The sequence below is a fragment of the Lontra canadensis genome, unplaced genomic scaffold (genome assembly GCF_010015895.1).
Source record: "Lontra canadensis isolate GAN:19392208 unplaced genomic scaffold, GSC_riverotter_1.0 scaffold3, whole genome shotgun sequence".
NCBI lineage: Eukaryota > Metazoa > Chordata > Mammalia > Carnivora > Mustelidae > Lontra > Lontra canadensis.
The window spans coordinates 18,314,194-18,336,941 of record NW_022630997.1 but is presented as its reverse complement, the minus strand read 5'-3'; the positions used below and the strand labels follow the sequence as shown (position 1 = coordinate 18,336,941).

At 38.0% G+C, this 22,748-nt stretch overlaps 1 protein-coding gene across 2 annotated transcripts in view; it reads left to right on the top strand.

Annotated features, from left to right (window-relative positions):
• The window catches only part of ENTPD7 (ectonucleoside triphosphate diphosphohydrolase 7), a 37,976-nt gene that overhangs the window by 813 nt on the left and 14,415 nt on the right, over positions 1-22,748 (top strand). For both annotated transcript variants that reach the window (XM_032882479.1, XM_032882474.1), the window contains exons 3-7: positions 882-1,064; positions 12,530-12,735; positions 12,996-13,146; positions 17,422-17,525; positions 21,061-21,117. In XM_032882479.1, the coding sequence (XP_032738370.1) occupies positions 882-1,064; positions 12,530-12,735; positions 12,996-13,146; positions 17,422-17,525; positions 21,061-21,117 (701 nt within the window). The remainder of the gene's footprint in view (positions 1-881; positions 1,065-12,529; positions 12,736-12,995; positions 13,147-17,421; positions 17,526-21,060; positions 21,118-22,748) is intronic.

The following is a 22,748-nucleotide window of genomic DNA, read 5'->3' as shown; positions in this document are numbered from 1 at the left end:
TTCTTTCAGATTTCCATTTGAGTGAGACTACATGCATTCTGAGGAGGTTAAACAATGTTTTTTGTTTTTTTAATGAACTTTGAAAGTAGGCTGAGATCCTTTTGAACAATATGGAAAGTGAACTTCATATCATAGTTGAGTATGTGTATCCATACATTGTGATGCTCTGAAACTTTCAGAAAAGATTAATGCGGATCAAAATACCAGATGGAACAATTGTCAAATAGAGTAAGTGGGGAGAGATGCAGAACATAGGTACAATGTAAAATCAGAGGAATCGAGATTCACACATGTATATTGTCATACATGATACACATTTATCCTTGTGTAAACATGGAGTATCCCTGGAAAAATATACAGAAAACGGTACCAGTGGTTGCCTTTGAGTGGGAAATGATTGGTTAAGGCCAAAGGCTCATCTTCCACTGTATGTCCTTTCAATCTTATGTTTTTTTCTTACCATGTGTGTATTTTATTTATTAAAATATTTTTTAAAAAATTAGTTGGAAAAATATTCTGACTGTCCGTTTTTTTTGGACATCATTCTTGATGGGAATGCTGTAGTTGCTTTCATTCCGCAGTGTTAAAGATTGACCAGGGAGACTGGTGATCTTTCCATAAACATGAGAGTAATTCTTTGAATTACACCCCAAAGAGCAGACATTGGGAAAGGAGCAGATAAGGCTTTTCTGATTTATAGAAGCACTATGAACTATGTAGGTTCTTTTCTAAAGTTTGAGACTAAGAGAACATTGATAGACTTCTGGTGGCATAAATTTTTGCCTTTATTTGGAAGGGCTTTAGTCCAGTTTAAAAACCATTTTTGAGCACTCAACCGTAGAGACTTTCTTTACTTACTAATGATGTTTGTCTCATTTCAGGATCAGTTTTTCCTACCTCTGCCCAGCCTCCTGGTACTTTACTGTGCCCACAGTGAGTCCATTTCCACGTCAGCGGGTGGCATTCCTAGGACTCTTCTTCATATCCTGTCTCCTTTTACTTATGTTAATCATGGACTTTCGACATTGGGGTGCTTCATTACCACGAGATAGGCAATATGAAAGGTGAGTCAGCTTTAGATGTCTTTGATCAGACCTGGCATTGAAGTCATAAATATTTTGTCATTTAACATACTACTACCTTTGACCCTTTTGGGGAATACTGCACTTTTATTAGTAAAATTGCATGCCACTTATTACATAAAGATCTTAAGTCCTGTTTTGGCAATGTTCATTTTTGATTCAGGAATGCTGATGGTGCGTTTTAATCATGAAAGGCATCTTTCTATATTCTTGTTTTGGTGGGCTGACTTATTGGATGCATAAATGTTTAGGATTGTTATGTATTCTTGATGAATGAACCCTTTTATCATTATTAAATGACTTTTAAAAAAATCCTTGATTATATTTTTTGCTCTGAAATCTTGTCTGGTATTAATATAATTACTCCATCTTTCTTTTAATTAGTGTTATCATTATAGATGTTTTCTCATCATTTTTTGTTTTAGCCTTTATGTCATTATATTTTATTTCTACCCAGTTTTTTTATAAGTAACTGCTTTTTATTCAGTCTGACAATGTCTGCCTTTTATTTGAAGTGTTTAGGACATTTGCATTTTATGTGATTATTGATTATGCTTAGGCTTAAAGCTGTCTTGCTATTTGTTTTCTGATTGTCTCATCTGTTCTTTGATTTTCCTCCCTTCTTTTGAATTGAGTACATTTTTAATATTCCATTTTATCTCTTTTGTTGGCTGAGTAGATATAACTGGGTTTTTTAATTTTTCAAAATTTTTTTTTAGTGGTTGCTTTAGGGCTTAGGATTTATAGTATATATTTTTAACTTACCATAGACTACCTTCAAGTAATATAATTCCTCTTCCCGAATACCTCTTTATCTCTTCCCCTGGGCCTTTGTGCTATTGTTACACATTTTTTTTCTACATATGTTATAAACACCATATATTGTTATTATTTTTGCTTTAAATATTTAATTGTCTTTTAAAGAGATTTCAGAAATAAAAAACAGCTGGTATATTTCTCATTTCCAGGCCTTTTCATTCCTTTGTACTATAGTTCATATTTCCATCTGGTATTTGTTCGTTTTGCCTAAAGGACTTCCTTTAACATTTCTGGTAGTGTGAGTTTGTAATTGGAGAGTTCTTTCAACTTTTATGACCAAAAAGTCATTTAGCTTTCCTTTGAAAATATTTGTGGGGTATGGAGCTCTAGATTGATCTTTTTTTTTTTTTCTTTCATTACTTTAGAAATGATTCTGCACAGGGCACCTGGGTGGCTCAGTTGGTTAAGCAACTTCTTTCGGCTCAGGTCATGATCCAAGGGTCCTGGGATCGAGCCCCGTGGCTCACCAGGGAGCCTGCTTCTCCCTTTCCCTCTTCCTGCTACTCTGCCTGCTTGTGCTCGCTCTCTCTCTGTCCAATAAATAAATAAAATTAAAAAGAAAAAAAGAAATGATGCTTCACTGTCTTCTGCATTGCATTCTTTCTGAGGAGAAGTCTGCTGTAATTCTTAAATCTTGTTCTCTGTACATCATGTGTCTTTCCTCTAGCTTTTTACATTTATCACTGGTTTTGAGCAATTTGATTATGATGTGCCTTGGTGTAGTTTTCTTCATGATCCTTTTACTTGTGATTTGTTGATTCTTGCATCTATGGATTTATACTTTTTAATCAAATTCAGAAAAATTTTGACCATTATTTCTTCAAATATTTTTTCCCAACCTCCTCCACTTCTCCTTTGGTATCTTCAGTAACATACATATTGAACCATGTGAAGTTTTCTCACAACCCACTCATTTTTTTTCCCAGTCTTTTTTCTCTCTGTATTTCTTTCTGGATATTTTATATTGCTGTGTCTTCCGGTTCACTAGTATTTTCTTTTATAAAGTCTAATCTACTGTTAGTTCCATCCAGTGAGTGCCATCCCTTTTTCTTTCTGGAAAATACATCTGAATTATTTGATATAGTTTTAATGCCTTACCAGTTACATAGAAGATCTGTATCTTATAACAATGATTTGTTTTGCTCTTATTTTTGTTAGTTTCTGATTAGGCTACAAAGTGAAATGATGATGTGTTGTGTTCATCGTCAATATGACTTTCTCTTTGTTGTTTCTCAGTATCAGGAGACTTTGGGCTGCAAGTGACAGCCAAACTGACTTAAATAAAAAGAAAGCTTATTGGCTCACACAACTAGAAGTCCAGGAGCAGAGGGACCATCAGTGCAACATTGACTGTCAGGTTGAGAATCTCTGTCTCCATTTTCCACAGTGTCAACTTGTTGAATGGTTGTAAGATCGCAGCTAGTAGCCACTAGGGCTACATACATCCACACTCACGTCCTACAGGAGGGAAACAGGTCTTCTATGCCCTTGTGTGAGAATGAGGAGAGCTCTTCCTGGAAACCTCCATCAGCCCTTTCTTTCAGTCTTTTCTGGTCAGAATTGGGACGTGTGACCACTCCCCTTAATATTTCTGGGTTGTTCTGTCCCCATAATTTCTCATTTCCACTTCACTTTGGTCATTCATCCATTCGTTCATTCAGCAAGCATTTATTGAGCAACCACTGTGTGCTGGGTGATGACAGGTACCAGGACATGGAGACTTTGGTACCTTTTTTCAAGAAGTTTATGTTTCCAGCCTTTCATCCCTCAACAGCACTATTCATTTGTATTTTTCATTCTGTCTTTCTGAAGAAGGAATATTTGTTTAGAGGACTATATTTGTCAATAATTAGCCTGAAGCAGTCTGTTAGCTTCAAAGAACTAAATCCATAGTTCGAGTGTTTTTTAATGCTTATTGAGATTTTCTTGACACACCCGAGGACAGTTTTCCACTGGAAGACCGCATGGTGTAATTATGGAATTCTATGTGGGTTAATACGGCTAGGGTAAAGACTGTTAGGGAATGAGTGGTGAGCTGTGTGGCTGGAGAGGTAAATCAGGTCGAACCTGTTAAGTCCTTTGAGGGGGTTTAGACATTATTTTCAGGGCAAGGTAGAGTGATCTGATATTCTTGTCTACCTCTCTACCCCAAGTGGCAAGATCTGATAAATACTGAAGTTGAATTAATTGCAACAAGTTAGCTGCAGAGCTGAGGGACACACTGTGCCTGTGTGGTTATCTTACCAAAGTCCTGACCCTTGTAATGCTCTAGTTGAGCAGCCAGCAGCCATATAGCCTAGAGCTCCTGTTCTTTATTGAAAGGTTATGTGCATATTGCCACAAATTACTGTGTATCATTACATTTCACTCATGGCAGCCCCTGTGAGTCATTTTGGAAGCAAACATTCATTGAGAATTTGCTGTGTGCTTGCTGCTGTTGTAGATGTTAAGGTACAAAGATGAATAAAACATGGCTCCTGAACTCATGGAGTTCATAATCTAGTTAGGGAGGCAGATGTGAAGGAAGAATTATTTCCCAATGAGGTAATAGTTTATATATATATATCTGTGTAGAATCAGGAACTGTACACAGTCAAGAATCAGGAACAAAGAATCAGAAATTAATCAGTAGAGGCTTAGAGTAACTAAAGTCGATATCCTTAAGCTCATGCACTTTACTGATAAGATAGTCTTTCCCATAGACCCTGTTTGCTTTTATTTTACATACTGTGTTAATTAGCTTGGATTTGTCTTGTGTCAGAACATAGCACATAAACAGCAAACTAGATGGTGGTAGTAGGAAGGTTATGCTGACCATTAGATGTGGGCACACTGATGACAATTGTCAATAAATAAAATGCTGGCATCTTGACAGTGAGGCAGGAGAGAGTCTTTTATTTGAAATAATCTTGATTTTTCTGTTCTCTAATTCCATTTTCTGCCCTATAGATATACACTGAAGATAATGGGCAACATTATCTGCATTTAAAATATTCCTTCCAGAATTTTTTTCTTCCTGGTTGCTGCTGTTGCTTAAACATTGGTGAGCACTAGCTGATGATAAGATGATTAAGCAAATGATTAGGAATTGATGGAAATACTTCAATTCAACAGCTTATTAAAAAATCAGACAAGTGGTTATTGAGATTTTTATATTATGTACTTATAATATAGTCATATTTTTCCAACTTAAATTGTTCCACTTCTCATGATGAAATTATATCAGTAGTTTGTATTGAAAAAAATAATTTGAATTTTTTATAGCCATTGGTGGAACTTAGCATATTTCTTCTGAGGCAACGTGACCCAGGATTTTAGAAGCCTGCATGAGGGTTTTCCTTCTGTAGTTTCAAAACTGAAGAGTTGTTGTATTTGTTTGTTTGTTTATTATGAACATGTACCCATATTGCTTCAGGAAGGAGAAATCAGGAGGTTTGCATCAGAACTAGAATTTCAGAAAAGATAAATTTAGACAGTGATGGGGGTATCAGTAAGGCTAGAATCCAGAGCTGTTTTTAACAGACTTTATTTTTTAGAGCAATTTTAGGTTCACAGCTAAGTTTATCAGAAGTACAGAGGTTTCCCAGGTACCCTCTTCCCCTATATGCATAGCAAAGTGATTTTTTTTTTTTAAAGATTTTATTTATTTATTTGACAGACAGAGATCACAGGTACACAGGCAGGCCGAGAGAGAGAGAGAGAGAGGAGGAAGCAGGCTCCCTGCTGAGCAGAGAGCCCGATGTGGGCCTCGATCCCAGGACCCTGAGATCATGACCTGAGCCAAAGGCAGAGCCTTTAACCCACTGAGCCACCCAGGAACCCTAGCAAAGCGATTTTTAAGAGTAATTTTTCTTAGATATATGTTTTAATCAACTCTTTGTCTGGCATGTGCTCTATAAGTAGTGCTCTGACAACTTCATCAGACTTAGTACACATATTTTACTGCTTATTTACTCATTCATCTTTTCACTTATTCAACAAATACTATTGTCTATACTGTGGCATCCAATAGGGTACCCACTTGGCAGAGTGGCTATTTAAGTTTAAATTAATTAAAATAAAATAAAATAAATTCAGTTACTCACTTGCCCTAGCCACATTTCAGCAGCTCACTGGCCACATGTGGCTAGTGGCTATCCTCTTGGACAGATGGGGACTATTTCGATCACAGCAGAGAGTTCTGTTGGAAAATTTTAGCCCTAGGTAAATTGTTAATAATTTTTAAAATAAGGGGCACTTTTAGCATGTATACATATATAGAGTACAAGACAAATGATAAACTGCCCTTACTTGAATGTTCTGTATATTCAATGAATTTCTTCTAAACCTTAATGTTTAGTATTATTCACTTTTTTGTAGCCTCACTACTGTCTTCATTAGAGAGGAAATTTTTGTCTGGTTTATTGTTCTGAACAATGTCTTTGGTACCTGTTAAAAGGTGGTGCCAGGGCTCCTGGGTGGCTCAGTCAGTTAAGCATCCAACTCTTGATTTCGGCTCAGGTCATTATCTCAGAGTCATGAGATGGAGCCCTGCATCAGGCTCTGCACTGGGCATGAAGCCTGCTTATGATTCTCTTCCTCTCCTTCTGCTTCTCCTCCTCCTAGAAGAAGGGAGGTGCCTTCATGTTCCTTTGTCATCTAGGTATAACTGAATGAGAGGTTCTGCGTCGGCAGTGGGCTCAGTACTGGCCTTCCTTAAGAATTTCAATTCTGTTTAAAGCAAGTTGGAAAGAAACATTACTTTTGGTTAGGATAAAATGATAAACTTTGAGATATGCAGATGAAGTTAAGGCTTCTTATGTATAATAGAAAAATTCAGAGATTTTTCCTAGTGAAATGGAAGGCATTTCCCTGCATTCTTTGGCACTTATTCATTTATTCACTTACTTGTTCTTTAGTGGTCTTTATAGTGTTTATAAGCAGAGCTTTAAATTATAAATGCTCCTGACTGCTCTGATTAATCTTGTTAGGAGATCAGCAATAACCTTTAAGATGCTTTCCTACGCATTTATTACTATCATCAGTCATGCACAGCTGCTTTCCATATAATGTCATTATATTTGGTTCTGAGCCTTGAATGGAGTTGAAAGAGTATGATGACATTCAGCAAAAAGCTGGTAGCTCCATACTGATGGGGGTTGCTTTAATGGACTTTTGGCATGTTGCTGAGTTCTGTTTGAACTCTAGAAGTGGTATAATTAGTGTTGGTTGTAAGCTAGGTAATGGTTTGGTCAGTTACCACCCCAATGCTGTTAATGTTTTTAGGGTAATGGCAGTGAAAGCAACTGTCTTCCAGTTTTACCTTGGGTGATGTATATGTGAGTAATTCCCTTTTCATTGACTGAGCAGTGATTAGAGGGAAATCAGGTTTCTCAAATAGAAACAGTATGTGTATGTGTGTAGGGGGGTTAAATATGTGGGATAATGAATCAGATCTGTCCTGGGAAAGCAGATATGAGGGATTCCAGAGCTTTTGGAACTTTTCTTATGGACTTTACGTCCTCTTTAGGGATTAATTTAGTGTTATGCAGCAAAGCAGGAGAGTCCAGCAATGCAAGTAATTGACCCTGCTGGCTAAAGCCAGGACTGAAAATCACAAATGAAAACATCCAGGAAAGGACCATTGATCCATTCATGTCAGGAGCTTGGACAGAGGAAGATCCCCAGGTGTTTGAAAACTGTAAGAAGCCTGGTTAGATCATTAGACATCCAAGTTTCAGAAAGAGGCGATGCTATTACTTCCTAAAGGGGAAAATTGTTCTTCAGTTACTCATTTGTATGCATGATGAGAAAGATGGAGGCTTCCTGCTGACTGCAGCCATTAAGCAAAGACTCAAGTGGGAAGTGTAACATAAATGCTGTCTGGTCCTAGCTTTCACCCTTGTGTTCAAAGGTCAGCTGACATTTGTGACTAATGCACACAGGGAGACTTCTAAGAGACGAGAAAGCAAAGTTGACTTGGACCCAACTTAGAGTTGCTTATCTTGACAGGAACCCAGGAGGGTGACAGGATGCTTTAAAAAGCCATTGGAGTTTTCTGAGGAGACCAATTGATTTTGAATATGTATAGCTAGACAGCTAACAAAGACATAGAGGAGTTAACAAACGCACAGCTCTATATTGTGAGCTCTGGACCAAACCAGCCAGTGTTGGTTGGTACATGTCAGAGAAACGTGAAGAATACTGTGACAGTTCAGAGATACTGCGGGTTAAGGTTTTTGCGCTTGAGAAATGCAAAGGTCAAACAAAGAAATACGAAAGAAGTCTTAGGGGCTCATACTGGAATATAAACAAACTGCTTAAAGGGAATAATGACACTCCACATTTTAAAACAGAAGAAAGAGGCCTTTTCCAAATCATTGTGAGTATTACAAGAGTCAGCATTGTTGAGTGGAGACTTCTTAAGAACTGGGAAGCCATGCCAAAGAAGGAAAAGGGGAGAGATAGGTAGAGAAGCAGGTGGATGTTCCAGAGAAAAAGAAGGTTAGAGCAGCGGTTGTCAAAGTGTTTACTGACCCTTGGGAGTTCCTGAGACCCTTTCATGGTGTCTGTGAGGTCAAAATCGGCCAAAACTGTTTTTGTAATACCTACTAAGGTGTTATTTGCTCTTTTTTTAATTGCTAAGAAACCCATAACATAAAATTACCATCTCAACCACTTTTAATATACAGTTCAGTAGTGTTAACTATATTCACATTGTCATTCAACCAAACTCCAGAACTTGTTCATCTTGCAATTCTGAATTCTCTGCCCATTGAACAACATCTCCTTTTTTTCCCCTCCCCACGCCAACTCCTGGTAGCCACTATTCTGTTTTCTGTTTTGATGAATATGGCTGCTTTACTCTTATATAAGTGGAACCATTAGGTATTTGTCTTTTGTGAGTGGCTTGTTTTACTTAGCACGATAACCTCAAGATTTGCCCATATCGTAGCATAAGATGAAGTTTCCTTCTCTTTTAAGGCTGAATAATATTCCATTTTATGTATACACCACATTTTGTTTATTCATCTGTCCGTGGATATTTATGTTGTTTCTACCTCTTGGCTACTGTGTTGTTTTTTTTGCCCTTTTCACTGAGTTGACATTTATACTAATGATGCAAAGCAACGGGTAGGTAAAACTGCAGGTGCCTTAGCACAAATCAAGATGGAGGCACCAAATTATGCTATTAATTATTGTAATCATCATTGTCACATAGTTGTAATGGGGAAAATATTCCAGTTCCATTTAAGAATGTCTTTTTCATATTCTGTGTGACAGAATTGGAAATACGTATTAAGCACTTCTGATGCACACTGGAGTTTTCTTGAGGAAAAGCCCTTAGGCAGTTGTTTGGGTTATGAACTGCTTTTATCATGGAATATTATTTTTACTTGAAAGAATGACTACCAGAAAAGCTATGGTTTTCAGACTTGGATATTTCATAGATTATTTTTTTGAAAACAAATGAAGTAAAAGCCTGTCACTTTAAGGAAAACAACTGTCAGTGTTTATTGACAATGATAAAATTTGAGCTTTCAACTGAAAATTAGCAGTTTGGAAAATTTGTGCCTGCGACTATGTGTTTGATAGCTTCTCAATACTTAAATGCCTTTTTTTGGATAATATGGGTAGTGATACTAGTGAATGAGTGTGTGGATTTTGTTTTTTTTAATACTGTAGAATGAAATGTGTCAGTGTTGGGAAGATTTGCATCCTCAGTGAACCAGTATTTTTGAGTATAGGATGTTACAAAATTATGCAGGGATAAAAGTCATTCAAAGTGTGAGATAGACCGATGGTTAACTTTATAGAGTATGAAACATTCTTAGATAGGGTTTTAGATTTCACGTTGCAACTAGCCTTTAAGAAACTTCACTTCTTGAATTATAGTGTAGTATTGAAGAAGACTATGCACAGTGATCTAAATGGTTTCTTAAAGTATTCCCTTTTCCAATAACATGTCTCCACGAAGCTGGACTTTTTGAAATACTTCAGCCAAAACAACATATTGTAACAGATGGAATACAGAGGCAAATAATGAGAATCTAGCTGTCTTCTATTAATCTACACACTAAAGAGATGCGCAAGACCATAAGACAGTGCCACCCTCCTGGGTTTTTTTATTTTAAAAAATAGTTATTTTTATAAAATATATTAATATGTAATGAGTTTATCATTATATCTAAATTAATAAATTCTAAAAATGTTTCTGTTTTATTTTGTAACATAAATATAAATAGATGGAACCCACCTATACAAAAACTCTTTTGGATCCAATAATTTTTAGTAAAGGGTCTTGAGCCCCAAACATTTGAGAACCAATGACCTGGAGAAAAGTTATTCATTAAGTAGGAGGGAATGGGATTCAGAATCTAGTGAGAAAAGTAGAGGGGAAGATTTTCAGAGGGGGAAAGCAGAGAAGGATCTGTGAAGGATATGAAGTAGAAAGATGGCTAAAATGAGAAATCAAAAGTCACTGTGGGCGAGAGATTGCTTATCGTGCCTATGGTGTGCTGTGAGATCAGTATTTGCACAAGTTCTGTAACTTGAACCCAGATATCTTCCCACCTTTCATGTGATAGCAATGAGCTGTCCTGAGTTGATTGTGGATTATAAGCCCAGTTCAACCCAGTCATTTGATCAGAATGGGTAAGTATGTGGTTTTTGGGACTGTAAATTGCCTAGACTGTAATAGTTTTTACCACCTGCTTCATTTCCCATAACTCACTGTGATGTTGGATTCAGAAAAAAGTTCTGCCTGACCATAACTATGTAATAATTTGCAGCATTATATTGGAGCCCAAATACATGTTCTTCCTTTATTTTGTACTGTACCTTAGGAAAGGTACTTAGCTCCCTTTTTTTCTTTCCACAGTTTCTACATGGTCATCTATTCATCAAGTTTGCTTTTCTGTCCAAAGTAGGGAATTCTGTGGTCTTCATAGCAATGTGAAATCACCAGTAAACATGGACTAGAATGTCCTCAGGGGTGGGACATGTGGCTTATTGCCTAATCAGAGGTAGATTTCCTGCAGAGCTATTGATACCTATACTTCAAGGCCCCAGGCATGTGTGGACTCCTTTTGCATTTGTAATGTTGAATCTTTCTTTAAAAAGAACACCTCTCCATTGGCACTGGCTTCAGGCTTCACAAAACCTAGTTCTGAGGGCTTCTGTGTAAGGGTCTAGGGGATCTAGGAATTAGCTCTAAATATAGTGTTGGGTGACTAGGGCAGATAGAAGGAAGGTTGTTCAGCTGTGATACTTGAAAAAATTCACAGCACTGCTTTCAGAGCATTTATTCAGCTATTATCTCAACGTATACTAATACTTAATCAAATTTAAAGGAATTTTGAAGACATTTGAATCTGTCTGCCATGTAGTATGTATTTGTAGCACTGAGAAAGAGCTCTTTTTCCATATAATAAGCTAAGAGCCGTTCTTCCTGAGCTCCCCTTCAAGTGAAGCTTTTGAAGAGGAGTTGATAATATTTGTACTTTTCAGACCCTCAGGTTCTGAGTGAACTTTAATGTTTATTAAAGACTCAGAGTTCAGAAGCATTTTTACCAACCCTTAGACTTCTTTCCTTCTGGACTTTCCTGCCCTTTTCTCCCAAGAGTCTTCTATTATTTCCTCTCCCAATACTCATCACACAACAACAAGAGCAGCAGCAGCACAGCGCTGAGCTAACCACTCAGCACTCTCATACTCTTATTTTACAGATGAGAAAACAGTCTGAGAGAAGTTAAGTAACTTGCTGAAGGTCACACAGCATAGAAAGTGCTAGAGCTGAGATTCAAACCTTGGTGTTCTGATGATAACATCTTCACTTGTTTCATCTTTCTGCTGTCAGCCAAATAAATATCTTGTAATAAGAATCTGAAAAAAAAAAAATCCCACCACAAAGTATTGCTGTCCTTGGGCCTAGAAGCTTTTTGGTGTTTTTTTTTTTTTTTTTTTTTTTTGAAGCAGTATAATGTTTTATTTTTTAAACTGGGTATTGGGCACAGAGGCATTGTCTTATTGTTATTACTTATACATACTTTATAAACATTCTTTCTATGACTAAAAAATAGTTTAAAAGTTTGTAGAGAAGAATATAGTATTTTAAAATACATTTTTCGTTAATGCAAATCTAGCACTAAAAAATACAAAGCAAAAGCCCCATAAATTTTTACCACCTAGAAACATGTATTAAGTGATAATCATTCCAAAGTATTCTTTAGATACAGAAAAGATGAAGAGAAATTATTAGGATTCATTTAATTAATCAATGTGTGTAACAAACTGCCCCGAATCTTAGTGGCTTAGAACAACAAAAACCAGTAATTTACTCAGGCCTAGAAGCTCTTTAAAGTTGGTGAAAGATTTGGTACTTCAGCTGGTTTCAGAACTGCCTCCAAACATGGAGGAGTCTTTTAGTTCTCTGATTCCAGTGGCCTCTAGGCGAGCGAACCAGCTGTTGTCTCATACGTATCCATCAGTAACTATGGTCAGTGTTGTTTCATTCCTTGAGACGTGTGGTTCCATGTGGTTGGCACATATAGACAGTTAATGAAGACTAATGAACAAATGAATTAAAGTAGTAGTGCCTTTTGTGGACCTGGATGCTTGATACCAATTTCTCTTTCTGCCTGGCGTAGGTATTTGGCACGAGTCGGGGAGCTTGAAGCGACTGACACTGCAGACCCAACTCTGAATTACGGACTTGTTGTGGACTGTGGCAGCAGTGGCTCCCGGATTTTTGTTTATTTCTGGCCAAGACATAATGGCAACCCCCATGATTTGCTGGATATCAAACAGATGAGAGACCGCAACAGCCAGCCAGTCGTTAAAAAAATCAAGCCAGGTACTAATTGGAATATATTTCGTTGTCAGTCTCTTTTTATCTGCTGCAGGCATGAGAGAGGAAGGAAGAGGCAGAAGGAAAGAGGCAGAAAAAAACCTTTTTTTCCCTTGAGATTCTGGATAATGGAAGGGATATCTCATTCGTTGCTGCTCCCATCCTCACAAATAATTATGTGTTTAGGACCTTAAGCAGAACTTCATGGCGTATCAGTCTTCTGAGTCAATGTGATCTGCTTTTTAAAATATTTTGTCTTGCTTAAGGAATCTCTGCAATGGCAGACACCCCAGAACATGCCAGTGATTACCTTCGTCCTCTGCTCAGCTTTGCCGCTGCTCACGTGCCTGTGAAGAAGCACAAGGAGACACCCCTCTACATCCTCTGCACTGCAGGCATGCGGCTTCTCCCCGAGAGGTGAGGGCTGGGGTCTGGACACAGGAAAATGGCTGGTACAAGAGTTGCAAGACTGATTCTATTTTTTTTTTTTTTTTTGAAGATTTTATTTATTTGACAGATAGAAAGAGATGGCGAGAGAAGGAACACAAGCAGGGGGAGTGCGAGAGGGATAAGCAGGCTCCCCACTGAGCAGAGAGCCCAAAGCGGGGCTCAATCCTAGGACCCTGGGATTATGACCTGAGCCGAAGGCAGCTGCTTGCTTAACGGCTGAGGCACCCAGGAGCCCCACAAGACTGATTTCTACACATTGTTCTCTGTAGTTCCCCTGTCTGAAGGTGGGCTGGGGATATATCACACAGAGCTGGCAGGTGGCAGGCAGTAAAAGGCTCCTTGCTCAAAATAGAGCAGAGCCACCTCCGCACATCATTATTTCACAATCTGTTGTTCAGAGCTTCATGTCACTTGCTTCCTTGGGATCGATATCTATCTGAGATGGCTGTAATGATTGTTAGTTTTGATTGAGAAGCAACGGTGATGGTGGTAACTTTGGATCACTAGATGGGGAACATAGTTAGAGAAGGGCTGTAGGAGGTTCATCTGAGTGACTGGGTGCCTGGAGGCCAGTAGGAGAGGCTCTGGTAGGAATGCTGCTCTGTCTGCAACTGCCTGGCTCCCTGGTGATAGTTGGTGCTGCTTGCAAAGCTCAGTCTCCATTGCTTTAGACTAGCTTTTTCCATCCCAACCAGTCCAGTGTCCACTTGGCTTTGGTAGTTTAGCCCAGGATCTTGCCACCTGATCCCTCTTCCTTCTCTGGAAGAGGAGGAAGAGGAGGAGGAAGAGGCAGTGGCTATACTTAGGTGACACCCCTTCTTGTTTGTGATTTCTCTCCTTCGACACCTCTCTGACCCCTGCAGACTTATGGTCATGGGGTGGGAGTGACCTTCCTTAACCTTAGAATTTGTCCTCTTGGAATGCTCTAAGTCTCACAGGCATCAGGTGTTTTTTAATTAGCTTAAATATTTTATTCTTGGTAAATAACAGTAACCTTTTCGAGGAAGTTTTGTTCTATATGCTTGGCCAGCAACAACAAAAACCTCAGCCATGAATGTAGGGCTTCATACGGCTTATGCCAGATGAGCCAGAAAACACATGTCCACAGTTGTTGCAGTGGACTTCCTTCCTTCTGTTTAGACACGAGGTTACTGGTTTACTATCTGGTCTTCAGTTGAGGAGGAGATTATATAGCCATTTGTGGAAATGAGAGCTCTTCTAGCCTCTTATTTTTCCATTTATCTTGACCTTTAAGAAATTTTTGTCTTGTTTTTATTTTTAAAACCAAATTTTAAAATATTATAGCTGCATTAAAGAAATTTTAAAAATAAAACAAAACAAACCCCAAACACTTACATTCCTGGTGCCCTTTCAAAAGTGTTTCATTTTGTCACATTGCCTTCTCTCTGTACATCTATGTGTAGTTTCTACAAGGTCGTAACCATACTGTACATGCAATTTAGGATTTTTCATTTTGATATAAGTAATATTCACATAGTTCAAAATTTAGAAATCCTGGGAAGAGTAGAGGTGACACAGGGATGCCACATCACAGGTCTGTGAGTGGTCTACAGTCAACAGAGGGGAGCAAGGGGGAGGATGGCCAGAGAAAAAGCTGACTCAGAAGTCAGAAAGGCAGAGCCAACCGGAGGATGATGGTTTAGCCATGTTTTGGGGGTCTGAAGCAAAGAGGATTGTCTCATTGTTTGACACCGCTCAGCACTGACTCTGTCAAAGAAGTTTCCATCTGGGGCACCTGGGTGGCTCAGTGGGTTAAGCCGCTGCCTTCGGCTCAGGTCATGATCTCAGGGTCCTGGGATCGAGTCCCGCATCGGGCTCTCTGCTCAGCGGGGAGCCTGCTTCCCTCTCTCTCTCTCTGCCTGCCTCTCTGTCTACTTGTGATCTCTGTCTAATAAATAAATAAAATCTTAAAAAAAAAAAAAAAAGAAATTTCCATCTGGGGAAAACCCACTATGTAGCTCCATTCCATTTGGCAAGATGTTCACTGCATGGAAGCTCTGAATATTAATATTTCTTTTATCTTAAGTATTTGTGAAGAGCTTTCGTTTTAACTTGCCTTCTGATCACCTCATCTAATAATGCCTGGATCTATCCTGGGCTTCTGAAATCATTGCTAGCAATTGAGGCAGCCATAGTTGTTGACATAAATGTAACCATCACTGCAAGAACCTGTTTTGTATATTTGATGCTTTGCTAATTTATTAGTGTTTGTGAGCAGTATTCAAAATGGGTTCAAATTACAGGGACTGTAATTTTGAAATGTATTAGCACTAGGTTTTATTTCTTTGCCAAAGTCCTGAACTAACACCTTGTTTTACCTCGTTTTCATTTTGTAATGGAAATATCTTTAAAAAACTACAAATATAGTATAAGGTGATATTTAAGGGGAAAGAAAACTTTTGTTATGGAAAATTTCAAACATTAAAAAAAAACAAAACAGCATGATGAATCTGTATTTTCTTACCCACCCAGCTTAACAATTACCAATATTTTGCCACTGAAAGTTTTTCTTTAATAAAGAAACAATAATTGAATTTTAGAGAGTCCTGTGCAGTACATGAAGAATTTTTTTGTTTCATTGTTTAATATAAATTGGGATCACATTATATGTATTGTTTAATAACCTATTAGAACTCAGAATATATTGGACAGCTTTTCACACCAGTACATACAGATCTATATCGACCTCATTTCTTCTAACGTCTGTCTAGTATCACACCGTGTGGATATACCACAGGTTATTTAACCAATACCAAATGATGTGCATTTAGGTTATTTTCACTTTTTCACTGTTACAAATAGTGCTGCAATGTTCTCTCCTTTTTGTATTCTTATCTGATGATTTCCTTGCAATACATTTTTTTTTTAAAGATTTTATTTATTTATTTGACAGACAGAGATCACAAGTAGGCAGAGAGGCAGGCAGAGAGAGAGGGGGAAGCAGGCTTCCTGCTGAGCAGAGAGCTCAATGCGGGGCTCAATCCCAGGACCCTGAGATCATGACCTGAGCCGAAGGCAGAGGCTTTAACCCACTGAGCCACCCAGGCACCCCTGCAATACATTTCTAAAAGTGTAATAGCTGGTCCAGGGTTAAGCACATTAAAAATGTGGACACATAGGCCTGGATTGCTCTTGGAAACATCATACCAGGAATTTGTATTCCAGACAGTAGTGTATACTGGTGCTTCTTCTTCCAAATCATTGCCAAAACCAATAAGCCTTCTTCTTTGGGTATTTTAGAAGCTTATCCAAGAGGGAGGGCAAAATAGTCCCTCTTATTACACATGCAAAATTCTTATTGCAAGAATTTAATATGTATAACAATGAGCTTTTTTATAAACTATATTTGACAGTATACTGGGAAATTATTACTTTAAATGTATTCTTCACTTTTAAGTGTTAACATTCTCCACTAAGTCATGCCAACAACTATCTGAGCCAATGGAATATTTTTGTAATGAGTAATTTAAAAAATCCAGGATGATTGCTCTTATTTTTAACCATATTCTCTAGATTCACATTATTACTTCTAGCTTTGTTTCTTTGCTCTCCTTTAATAACATGGATAACAAAAAACTTTAGAGGCAAAAACAACCTTAGATAATAAGACTCAAAACTTTGTCCCCAAATTGTTATAACCTTTGGATTTTGATCCTGATCTGGGTTTTTCAAATGATAAGATTTTTTATAAAGAAAAAAAAAAAAAACCCAACCCTTGAAATAGATAAAGGGAGATTAAAAAGTTCATTGTCAGCTTGTGTAAAGGATTATTAAAAACTTGTGGACCTAACAGTGCTCATCGTGTGGTGACTTGAGGTGTTGTTTCTGTATTATGTAAGAGCTGAGGATGAGATTGTGTTCCTCAGTCTAACAGCTTCCGTTCACAGTAGTTAGGGATCATGTAATTACGAAACCGTGCTTCCTGCCACTTATACGTATTCAGCCTGTGAGAGGCACAGAACCACGGTCTCATCTTTTAAAGCTATACGAATCATAAAATTATAAAAATGGAAAGTATTACTAGTACCACATTACTCTTTAGGTAGGAGGATAAGTTTAAACCTTTGAAATCAAAGAAGGTACAAGAAAGATGTAGGGCTCAACTGATGGATGGCTGTATGAACAGTGAGTTGTAACGAGTCTGAGTAGAAGCTCAAGTTGAAGCTAATTGTGAGAAGAGTGTTTAACGATTAACTTTTACATGTTTTTTCTTTCTTGCAGAAAGCAGCTGGCCATCTTGGCTGATCTAGTGAGGGATTTACCGCTGGAGTTTGACTTCCTCTTTTCTCAGTCTCAGGCAGAAGTGATCTCTGGGAAGCAGGAAGGTAATGGGCCTCAAGGGGCACCCTGGTTTGGCTCCCAGCCAACCATGGCATAGTCTCTCTGGTGGGGGTTTAGGATTCCTTTATATATTTGATATTTACTTTCCTTCGATTAATTTTCTTGATTCTGCTGTATAGTTTTTTAGTTATTATTTGCGTATTCTGCATTAGTATCTGTTTTAGAATGCTGCTTTTAGAGGGGAGGTGGGTGATGGACATTAAGGAGGGCATGTGATGTAATGAGCACTGGGTATTACATAAGACTGATGAATCACTGAACTCTGCCTCTGAAATGAATACTCTATATTTTAATTAATTGAATTTAAATTTTTTTACAATGGGAAAAAAAGAATCCTGCTTCTAGAAGTCCTGTGTTTATATTTGTTTTTAACTTTGTGCTAAGTACTATGTTTATAAGAAGGTATTAGATTTTCTTGGTGGTTAGACCCTTTAAGAATGATGAAGTGTCCTTCTATAAATCTGAGTGCAGTCTTTAGTTTAAAATCTAATTTGTCTGATATGAGAATCACTACCCCAGCTTTCTTTTGAGGCCTATTGGCATGAAAGATGCTTCTCCATCCCTTCACTTTCAGTCTGGATGTATCTTTAGGTTCCATGTGTGTCTCTTGTAGACAGCATATGGATGGGTCCTGTTTTTTTATCCAGTCTGCAACCTTGTGCCATTTTATGGGAGCATTTAGGCTGTTCACGTTTAGAGTGATCATTGAAAGATACGTTTTTATTGATATCATGTTGCCTGTGAAGTCCTTGTTTCTATAGATTGTGAATTTCTGTTCTATGTCACTCTTGGGTTCTTTCTTCCTTTATAGAACGCCCCCCCCTTAAGATTTCTTTTAGTGCCGGCTTGGTGATCACACACTCTTTTAAACCTTGCTGGTCTTGGAAGCTCTTTATCTCTCCATCCATTTTGAATGTCATCCTTGCTGGATAAAGTATTCTTGGCTGCATGTTCTTCTCATTTAGTGCCCCAAATATGTCTTGCCAGCCTTGTATGGTTGCCAGGTTTCTGTGGACAGGTCTGACGTTATTCTGATGGACCTTCCTCTGCTCATAAGGAATCTTTTCCCCCTAGCTGCCCTTAGAAGTTCTTGTCTAAAAATATGATTCGTGAGTTTCACAATCAAGTGTCTTGTGGTCTTTCTAGACTTGTTGATCTTGGTGGGTATCCTTTCTGCCTCCAGGACACAAACGCTTTTTGTATTCCCCAGATTGGGGAAATTCTCATCCAGAATTTGTTCAACTATATCTTCTAGTCTTCTCTCTCTCCACCCCCTCAGGGATCCCAATAATTCTGATGTTGGAACGTTTCATGGCGTCATTTATTTCCCTAATTCTGTTTCCATGGCTTCTAAGCTGTTTGTTCCAGGCCTCCTCTTGACCCTTTTTCTCTATCAGTTTGTCCTCTAGATCACTAATTCCCTCTTCTGCCTTGGTTACCCCCTACCTGTTAGAGTATTTAGATTAGATTGGATCTCATTGATAGCATTTTTAACTTCTGCCAGGTCAGCTCTTACTTCCGCCCTAAGAGATTGTGTGATGTCACTAAATCTTCTAACACTGAAAAAATTAAATTAAATTTTTTAAAAAAAGAAGGTATTAGTATTTAGTGATGATTCCAAATGGATATTTTGCTAGCTAATTGTAGTTTTGAAAGCATACATGCTTTTCTGAGTTCTACTGAGTTTGCCAAATTCAAATGTAAATCAAATTACTAGATTAAAGTAAGGGGAAACTTTAATTTTAGGGGGTGATCAGGATGATCACTATTTTTCTTTTGTTATGGGCTCTCCCTTTATTGCATTTACTGTGCAGTACTGATAAGTCCCTAAAAGCTTGCCGTTTGGGGGTGGAGTTGAATGGGTGTTCTCTTGTGGCCCAAATGTGGCCCGTATGACAAAATTATGTTTCCATTTCTTGAAAAAGACAAAATCTATGCATTCTAGTTATAGTTCACATAAGGGAAAAGATTTACCTTTTTCAATTTCAGTATTGCATTTTTCAGCCCTAGAATTTTCATTTGGTTCTTTTGTATGTTTTAGTAGTTTGCTGAAACTATCTTTCCATTCATGCTAGGACTGCTCTTACTTCTTGATTATATAGCTGCTTTGATATTTTTGTCTGATAATTCTGACATCTGTGTCTTCTTCTTGCAGTTGGCATCTTTTCCCTTATGAGTTGAGAATTTCCTGGTTCTTTTTATGCCAAGTAATTTTATATTGTATCCTGGACATTTAAAATATTACATTATGAGATTCTGGGTCTTTTTTCAGTCATAAGGAGAATATTGATTGTTTTAGCAGGGAATTGACCTGGTTAGGTTCATGCCTCAAGTTCTGACCTACCTTTTGTTGGCTGTGATTCTATTGATTCGTTTTTCAAAGCGTTGGCACTGCTATTTGAATTTGTCCCATTTTTGTGTCATCCAGTGGCCAATCTAGAATCTGGGCATAGCCCATACCAATGGGTTGTCTAGCCAGTAGTTCAGTTCTCAGAACCTTTGGTGTATTTATATTGTTTAGAGTGAGATCCATTCATGTGTAGCTTGACTGTGAGCCCAAGAGTTGATACACTACTTTATTCCCTACTCTTTGTGATTTCCCCTCCCTCTCCTCTTTCTGATTCCCTGGGGCTCACTTTCATGGTCCTCCGGTCAGAAAGCCAGGACTTTAACTTACCTGCTCTGCCGTTCATTTCCCATGATGTAGCCAGGGCTAAATGATACAGGACAGAGGGGGAAAAATAACCAATAGGGATTTTTGCCAACTCTTGAGGCTGTAGCTCCTCTAGTCAGAGAAAAGGATTCATGTTCTTCAGAGTTTTAGGTACCTGCCCAACTTCTGCCTCTACCCCTGCAGGATTACCTGGGGAAGCAGAGAACAACAACAACAAAAAAAACGGAAAAAAACCTCAAAGGATTTTCCTCTATTCTTTCTGAGCTTTTAGAGTCCCTTTTAATGCTCCTTGAACCAGAAAGCAAGGTCTTGAAGTTCTTTCCTCCACACCTGTATGTCCTTTTGTGTTTCAAGCTGCTGTTGAGTCCAGGCCAGGCAATATCTGGGGAGGAGAAATGGGGAACTCACTTCCAGTTTGGTGGCACTTTAACTTCTGATCTCTGTCTCTGTGTGCCCATTATCATTTCCTTTCAGAGGTCTCACAAATCTGCTCTTTCCATTCCATCCAGAGTTTACACTTGTATTCAGTGGGGAGACAGGATGGAGTGTGCTTATTCCATCTTGCCCAGGACCAGAACTCCCAAGAGTCACATTTTTTACCAGTTGTTTTTATACATTAATCCATAATCATCTGTAGGAAATTTAGACAATGCAGATCATTTTAAAGTGATTAAAGGGAAAAGCATCATAAGTTGAGATTTTTAAATTCATACAATGAGAGTGTGGAATAAAATACTCTCATCACCTTTTTCTAAGAAAAGGAGGAAAAGAACAGCCCTGGGAAGAGGTGTAGTCATGGCATAGCAACAGAGAATTAAGCGAGGACTTTCATATTTCTTACTTAGGAGTTTATGCATGGATTGGAATCAACTTTGTTTTGGGAAGATTTGACCATGAGGATGGTGAGTAATACTGTTGCCTTATGACAGTTCTAAGCACTGAAGGTTTATGTTGTAACCTATCTGTAGAACATAAGTGCTGTGTTTGAGTTGTTTTTCTTTCTTTCTTTAGTTTTTAAAAACTCTTTTAAGATGCTTATTTTCTAGTCCTAATTTGCTTTCTTTTTTTTCTTTTTAACTTCTTAATATGGAAAGTTCAAACATTCATAGAAGTAAATAATAAAATGAATCTCCATGAACCCAATACCCAGACTCAACACTAATTTGTGGTTAGCTAGTTTTTTGGCCCCACACTCCCTTTATACAACACAGGTTTTTTTCCTACTGGATTAAAAAATATATATTTATTTATTTTGAGAGAGAGAGCAAGAGCTAGAGAGTGTGAGTGGGGAGAGGGGTAGAGGGGGAGAATCTCAGGCAGACTCCCCACTGAGTGTGGAGCCCAACATGGGTTTCAGTCTCCGGACCCATGAGATCATGACCTGAGCTAAAACCAAGAGTCAGATACTTAAATGTCTAAGCCACCCAGGTGCCCCTCCTATTGGATTTTTCAAAGCAAACCCCAGACATACCATTTTATCTTCATGTACTTCAGTGTATCTCTCTCACCAATGAAGAGTTGCAAAACAAACAAAATATACACAATGGCATTTTTAAATTTAAAAAAGTTAATAATTTCTAATATTATGTAATATTCATCTACCCAGGTGTAGACTTACCTTATTGTCTCAAGAATATTTATTTGTAGTTGTCTTGCTAAAATTAGAATCTGAATGAGGATCACGTGTTATGTTTGATCAGTTTCTTAATCTAAAACAGTCCCCCCCCCCCGCCCCAAACACACCTCTTTTTTCTCAAATGATTAGAAACAAAAACAAAACTGGGTTACTTGATAGCATGAATTTGACACATTCTTGATTTGATTAACTGCATTTTTGTGGGGTCTGCAACATGCTCTTCATCCCTCCTTCCGTCCAGTATATTGGAGATTAGAGATAGAACCTTGATTAGACAGAGATTCAGTTCTTTTGGCAAGAATAAATCATAAATATTGGCGTTAAGTGTTTCCTGGTTGTCCCACTTTTAGTCATGTTAAGACTGATCAGATATTCAGGATTCAGGTATTGTCAGTCTGATGTAATCTATTATAAAAATTCCCCAGCCACTTTTCATTTAATTAATAGCCAATTGTGATGGTTGCTTAGATCCATTTTCTTCATTAGAGGTTGCAAAATGTTGATTTTTCTAATTCTTTCAGTTATTCTGCAATAAATAAATAAAGTAAATATTATTCTTTCTTTTTTTAAGATTTATTTGAGAGAGAGAGAGAATAAGCAGAGGGAAGAGGTAGAGGGAGAGGGAGAAGCAGGCTCTCCACTGAGCCGGGAACCTAACCTGGTTAGGCTCCACCGTAGGACCCTGGGATCATGACCTGATCCAAAGGCCAACATTAACCTACTGAGCCACCCAGGCACCCAACAGCTTGGATTTTTCTTTTCTTATTTTTTTTTTAATATTTTAACATTTTTATTTATTTATTTGACAGAGAGAGCGCACAGGTAGCCAGAGTGATAGACAGAGGGTGAGGGAGAAGCAGGCTCCCTGCTGAGCTGAGAGTCCTATGTGGGGCTCCA